Source organism: Poecilia reticulata, linkage group LG15 (genome assembly GCF_000633615.1).
Source record: "Poecilia reticulata strain Guanapo linkage group LG15, Guppy_female_1.0+MT, whole genome shotgun sequence".
NCBI lineage: Eukaryota > Metazoa > Chordata > Actinopteri > Cyprinodontiformes > Poeciliidae > Poecilia > Poecilia reticulata.
In genome coordinates this window covers 9,168,104-9,175,681 of record NC_024345.1, presented here as the reverse complement: position 1 = coordinate 9,175,681, position 7,578 = coordinate 9,168,104, and the positions used below count along the sequence as shown (strand labels likewise).

Below are 7,578 nucleotides of genomic sequence, written 5' to 3'. Positions count from 1 at the left end.
TGGGCGGGAAAAAGTCAAGGCCTCCCAAATGAGTAAAATTTATCAATTTTCTGCATTTTTCACTTTACCAATGAAAATAAATAAATAATACTTATTGTTTTTTTGCTGATTATATTTAAATAAAAACAGAGTAAAATGCAATTAAAAAAATATTCAAATTTGGTTAATTCAGCTCAGTGAGATTCAAAACTGCACACAGTCTTTTTTATTATGTATAGTTTGCTCTTATTTATTTAGTAAATATTACTTAACCCTGATCACACTTTTTTCAGTGTAGTTCAAGGCTTGACGTACTATCTGCGTAGGGGACCCAAAGTAACCACACGGGGGCGATGCTGTCCGGGGCGGCCGCTGGAGATGGTTACCAGTTTCTCTTAACCCTGCGTGGATGCGTTTATTTTCTCTCTCTCTTACGTCGGAAAAACTAATTTATGCTAAATATTTTTAAAAGTGATGTGGTCTAGGGCGCAGTGATAATAATACGTTTGAAGTTTCCCCTCACTCGGAGTTATTGTTGAAATGCTTTAGTTTGAAGGAAGCATCGCGCATTGCAGGCTGTAATCGGGCATTGAAAGGTGCGGTTGTGGACGGCGTTAGGTTTCTGTCAGCCTCCTCCTGCCTGTCCTACACTCTTAACCGCTTCTGCACCGGAAAGTGACAATTATTGTCTCTGGGCTCTCAGTCCTCGTATTCCATTCATCAACACTCCATCAGAGGACCATATGGATTTGGGTGGACCTTTCTTTTCAGACAGACCATCGGGTTTCCACCTGGGTGAATCACACAAGCAGCCTGAACTAAAATAATCGAGGCCCTTTAAGAGGTGGAACATTAACGAATGGAGTCGAAATAAAAATGTTTATAGCTCAATATTGGCTCACCTCTGCTGGATCATATTTCTGTTGTAACAAAGATCGTTTATCCGACAGAGCATATCTTCTTTGTTAAATAATGTATTTACCTTATATAGATATAAATTTTACAACTTGAATGCTGTAATTCAAATCATTTAGACTAATTGGATGAGGCATTGCCGGATTCTAATTTTGACACATAAAATAATAATAAAAACATGATACACAGAAGATGCATACTTTTATTTTTATCATCTGTTATTATCAAAACATTTTCACGTATAAAATTTTCACAAGAGGACTTTTTGTTTTTTGTTTTTTTGTTTTTTTAAAGGACGTACATAAAAAGAATTTTAAAAAATGCTTAAAAAATAAAATGCGTTTCTAAATAATAATTAAAATACGTACTGGCTTATATAGGCTTGAATAGCCTATTAAAGTGGAATGAAAAGTAAGTATTTTTTTCTGTAATGGAAAATGAATTTAATTTAAATGAATTAAACATTTCAGGAAGTTTGTGAAACCGTGTAACCCTGAGAGAATCAGCTGAATTTACACAATTCAGCTGCTCGAACAAATAAAGTCGTACCTATAAATGCCTGATCCATCTTATGTTTTTTTACTCTCTTTTTTTCAATTCAAACCGAAAACAAAATAATACTAATATGGCTACTTTCCTACAAAAATGCTAAAACATTATTTATTCAACTATTCTGCTGGTCAGCCATTGAACAATTTGGTCTTGTTTTTAAGCGGCGGCTCTCGGACCATTTTGGTAGCGTGCACGCTCATAAATTATTTTAACTTTCTAGGTAGCTATTAAAAACCCTGTATTATATGCTTATTTACCCTGTAAAAGATAAAAACCCTGTTTCTCCAAAATAACCAACATTAACATTTGTGGCACTGTGCTTATAGTGCCGATCGGGTATTAAAGTGGGGGATAATTCGTGTTTGTATCAAAGGAGCGACAGACCGTTAAGGTCACCATAATACATTCATCGATTACTCGTATATGAGGCCGGACCTTGATACAACATCCTTCAGAATACAAACAATAATAATAAAATAAACATCACAACGCTTTAAAGCAGTTCAAATATTTCAGGACTGCTGAATCAGTCAGCTTGAATCACTTCGGCTCATGTCAGACGGTTATCGCTGCCTTCACGCTGCAGTCGCTGCTGTTATTATTGTTGTCCGTCGCTTTCTTGGTTTTGCTCCTTCCTTTGGTGTTGGGAAGCTTGTTGTCTTTCTTCCAGCGCATGCGCCGGTTCTGAAACCACACCTTCACCTGACGCTCGGACAGACAGAGAGCATGGGCCACCTCAACCCGGCGGCGGCGCGTGAGATACCGACTGAAGTGGAACTCCTTCTCGAGCTCGAGGACTTGCTGGCGCGTGTACGCTGTGCGCAGCCGCTTCGGTTCCGGCCCAACGTGATTGGGATTGACTGTATAAATAAATAAATAAATAAATAAATAAATAAATAAATAAATAATGGATGAATTACATTTAACCGATATTTAAAATATTAAATATTTAAATATTTGTAATACTTATTTTTGAATATTGCATTTATATTTATTAATTTAAGTTTAACATTTAACACACACACACGCACACGCACGCACACACACACACACACACACACACACACACACACACAGAGAGAGAGAGACAATAATTTCGATTATTCGATTGGGATTGTCTGTGAAAAATCAACAGTAGTATATATAGTATATATGATACTAACAATAATAACTATGAAAAATACTGCTTTATCATATTTTGTATAAACATTATTTCTTGGCAGAAGGAAAATAAGTGAAATGTAAATAAAATACTAGTACAAGTGTACTACGAATAATAAAGTAGAAAAAGAAAAAAATATAATATGAAATCAAGTCAAATATAAATAAAACGACAAAGTCTCCTTCACTAAAGGACTCCTTATCAAACTGAATCAATTTTTATCTAAAAAAAACAACAGTTATTAGGCCATAAAAGAAAGCAGTTATCATTTTACTTTGTATAACGATCATTTGTGGTCGATCGGGAAGAGATCCAAAAAGGGAATGTTTCTGTTTCTTTTTTTTTCTTTTCTTTTTTTTTACTTTTAACTTGCAGCTTTTTGTTTGTTCACATCGTTGCACGTCCCCACGCACACTGTTCAGCACACACACACACGCGCACACACACGCATACACACGTCGCCTATATGCGCTGCAGCAGGGCCATAAAACTTTATAGGGGTTGTAATTCTCGCCTGCTTTCACTGAGGTTGTAAATTATTTGACAGAGAAAAAGAAAGAAGATGCTAACAAATAGAAAGAAAGAAAGAAAGAAAGAAAGAAAGAAAGAAAGAAAGAAAGAAAGAAAGAAAGAAAGAAAGAAACAAAAAAACAAACAAAGCTTTTTGATTTGGTCATGGTTCTCACCATGCGCGACGTGCACTTTTTTCATCCAGGGGTAGACGATAATGGGCGGTTTGTCCTTCCCCAGGCCAGCCGCTTTCCTCTGCACCTGAGCCGGCTTGGCGCAGGTCATCCAGGCCTGGTGGCACTGCATGTCTCCCACGGGGAACCTCTCCTTCTCGGACGTGTCTGGCTCTCTATACAGCGGGTAGGTCGCAGTGTGCTGCTGCTGATGCTGTGGCCGCTCCTCTGCATCGTCCCGGTGATGGCCCTGTACAGATTGTTGGTAGCCGGTTTGTTGTGATGCGTACGCAGGCGGATGAGGCTGCATAGGCTGATAACCCCCTGCGTAACTGCCATTGTCCTGAGGGCTGTTGTAATACCCCCCTTGGTCACTAAAATTACTGTAATCTTCTTCACAAGGCGGGAACTGCGGCTCGGCGTATTTACAGCTCACCACGAAGGACTCCATGATTGATTTATAGCGAGGATAACAGGAGAATACTAATTTTTCTTTCTATCTCCTCTCTCTGTCTCTTTTCCCCCTCTGGCATCGAGCCATCCTGCGGCTGTCAAATAGACAGACGGCCGCGCGGGTCACGTGGCCCGTCAGCCAACCAATCAGAGGCCGCACTCTGGGACGTTTATGTCAAACGTAATGGGATAATTTAGGAGGGAAAAAATTTTCATCACGGACTTAATGAAGATTTGCAGCTTGGAAAAATTACCGCTATTAGATGTTTGTGAACACAGGAAATGTAAATAAACAACAACAAAATCTGTCTGTCTGTCTGTCTGTCTGTCTGTCTGTCTGTCTGTCTGTCTGTCTGTCTGTCTGTCTGTCTGTCTGTCTGTCTGTCTGTCTATCTATCTATCTATCTATCTATCTATCTATCTATCTATCTATCTATCTATCTATCTATCTATCTATCTATCTATCTATCTATCTATCTATCTNCTATCTATCTATCTATCTATCTATCTATCTATCTATCTATCTATCTATCTATCTATCTATCTATCTATCTATCTATCTATCTATCTATCTATCTACTGACCCTCCCACCTTTCAGACTGTAGATTTATGACTTTTTCTCTCCACAGATGGCCTGGGCTGAAAAATTTATCTCCCATATTGAGGGCCGTGGGGGTCATATTTGGCCTTGTGGTGAGTAAAAAGGACGGACAACAAAACGTGGCCGGTCAGAAAGGTCCCCCAAAATAAAAGAAGCAAAAGGGATAAAAGGCTCCCAGACAGTGACTAGTAGTTTGGGCTTGTTGTTCGGGCCGGGGTCAGGCCGGGGTGGTTCGGGGGGCAGGGGATGCGGAACTTTGCCTAAAAAATGATGCTGAAGCAGAGAAAAATGCAACTTTAAGAAAAAAAGAGAGGAACATAAAGAGAAACGCAACTTAATTATGCTGGATACTAATGGAAAGTTTAAAGCTGAGCCCTCACACGAAGAGACGGTCACATGTTAGGGAGAGAAGTAACTTCCATCTTTGTGTTCAGATGGATGTTACTTTTCTTTTGTAAATGCCATAAAAACTCACTTTTGCATTTGAAATCCACTAAAAGTTCAGGTTTTATTCCTCTTAAAAACTCAAGAGCGCCACTTAGCAGCAGGTCAGATGATGCAGCTAGTAACTATAGAACTACAGCTTAATGAAGGAAAACCTGGCTGGAGGATGAATGCAGCCCAGCATGTAATGCATATGAAAGTTGAACTGATATCTCTGTGAAGGTTATCAATCTAATGAGTCATCAGCCCAAATAGGCTTATAACGATCAGATTTGCCTTGCTTCATTTTCATCAGTTTGAACAAATCTGTTTCATATTTATAGCCTCATATACAATCAAGAATGTAATTTGAATTTTATATTGCCTTGCAAAAGTATTCACACACACTTTTTCTCATTTTGCCACAGTGTCAAAGTCTTCCAGAGTTCATCTTGAAATTTTTTTTTTTCTTGACAGGAACCATGTGGAATAAAATGGTCAGATGGGATCAAAATGAAACTTTTCAGTCTAAATGACATCACATAGTGGTTGTATCATGCTGTGGGGTGGTCTTTCTTCATCAGGGACAGGACAGCTGGAGAGAGTAAACAACAAACCTGAAAGAAAAATCTGTTAGAAAAATAATGGAAACTAGACTGGAGCTTCACCTTCCAACAGGACAATGAGCATAATCACACAGTCAGTTCAACACCAGCTGTTTCCGTCCAACTGTCATGTCACTTTTGAGTGAACTTTTAAAATGATGCAAAAAAGAAACAAAAGAAATTGCGACATAGTCTCCATCTACTTGCTTGGAGCGACCAGCTACACAAAATGTTGTTTCATCAACTACTGATGTAACACATGGTTATAATAAGCAGAGATTGCAAGTTAGCATGGAGCACACATGAGGTTTTCAGAAATGTGTTGCTGACAGGGAAGCTGTAATTGTTCTGTCATGTCAAACAGTTTTGGTGAACTGATCATCTTAGTTCCGGGAAGATCTAAGATGATCAGTCACGTGAGGTAAATGTTCGCTGCATCATAACTTTTTATGATGCAGCAGATGTTTTTCCGTTTCCCTTTTGGCTCATTTTCCTTTTTCAGAAAAGAGTAAAATCATTTCTGCAAAATCGAGAAAAAAAGTTCTGATGTAATAATTCAAAATTTGTATAAAAAACTTTCATGGAAACACTGTTAATGTAATAGTCCAGCACAAGTTGTGTCAAAGTGTCCTAAAGTCCACACCAAAATTTAGACTGAAGAATTGGGAAGAATTAAAAACATTTTTGTTGTTATCCATCCAGTCTTACAAATTTGGAGAATAAAAAAAAAAGTATGAGTATGAATAGTTTTGAACCTTTTGAACCTTTTACAAAATCTCCGTACGTGAGTCAATAAATGGAAATGATTTAGTTTGCGGAAATTCGACTGATGTTTTTTTTTGAAGTCGACCAAAATGCCACAAGAAATTTGATCTGGTAGCAAAATCCCATTTTTTTATGGTGAAAAAAACATGCAGCTCAATTTGTGTAAAGCAACATGACTGCTTTATATTCCTGCCACCTAACCAAAGCTTCCCCGTGCCTTGCCCAACACCCAAGCAGATTTATGCCATGCAGAGGATTTCTGAGTCCTAGCAGATGAACGAGAGATCTGGCGAAGGATAAGTGCCTTTGGCCAGGCAGCAGCGTTGCAAACACTCGTCCCTTTTCCTTCCTGTCACGGATTCTGATAGATGACTAGTCATCGCCCATAGACTCCCCTAGAACCCAATCTGTGACCAGGGCAGCTCCACACACATTCGGTTCTACAGGGTATATATAGGCGAAGAATCTGTTCACAGCTGTCTACTGATGGCTCCTTGTGTTCTTCTTGTAGAGATTTGTTGTAATTTTTAGTAATTTGTCTTGACTCAGCGGTCTTATAAACCCAGAAGATGTTCTTCCTCTGGAAACATTAAAACTACAAACCTTCCATTTTATATACATTCCTGCTGTTCAACGTCTTCAGGTGCTTTATAACAACCACTGGTGACATCTTTTGACACCAATACCTTATTAATAGGACATACGGCATTAAGTATGATACATGTGTGTAATAACTGTAAACCAGTTAGACTGTTAAATCTGTCTGCAAGAAAGTTAAAGAAGGATTTACAGAAGACAGTGGAAAAAAGGAAGCAGGAGCTCATCTCCTATCAGCACAGACAGAAGGAGTTGGCTCTGCTCCGTCATGCCAGGACAGCAGAGATTGCTAGAAGGACTACAGCCGACCAGAACATCAATAATCCTGTATTTGTAGGGAACTCTCTCAGTCTCATTGGTACTCATTTCCTCCAACACTACCTGAGCTTCCATTACAAACATGCACAAAACTTTGTTGACATTCCGATAAAGTTAAAAAAAAAATAACCCACCACTTTGCAATTGTGATGTTTCCATTAAATCGTGTGAATAAGTTTGTTCATATGAGAAGTCCTTTAAAGAACCACCATCCTCCTAGCCCTTCCTGTCGTCTTCTTCATCTTTTCTGTTTGCAGTAACATCTACTGTTGATCACGTGGCATGATGTGAGGAAAGTGTTTGCATTGCAGTTTTACAAAATACACCAATTTTGATACAGCCAAATAAAACCCCACCTCATCCCAGTTCCAAAACATTTTATTGAGAAAAGAGAGTTTCTTTCCAAAATTACATGCTTCTATTGAGCAAATTTATTTTCAGAATGTCAAATTGGGCAATTTTATGGTTAATACCACATTTAACTTATCTAGGAGGGTATCTATATTTTGACAGGAAAATTATAT

At 38.4% G+C, this 7,578-nt stretch overlaps 1 protein-coding gene across 1 annotated transcript; it reads right to left on the bottom strand.

Annotated features, from left to right (window-relative positions):
* Positions 1–1,868: 1,868 nt before the first annotated feature.
* LOC103476636 (homeobox protein Hox-D4b-like) lies at positions 1,869–4,097 on the bottom strand. The gene is made up of 2 exons (XM_008429108.2): positions 3,295–4,097; positions 1,869–2,306 (listed from the first exon to the last, which is right to left on the bottom strand). Exons 1-2 carry the CDS (start codon positions 3,740–3,742, stop codon positions 2,002–2,004), a joined length of 753 nt encoding a protein of 250 aa, XP_008427330.1. The 5' UTR covers positions 3,743–4,097; the 3' UTR covers positions 1,869–2,001.
* Between the last annotated feature and the right edge of the window lie 3,481 nt (positions 4,098–7,578).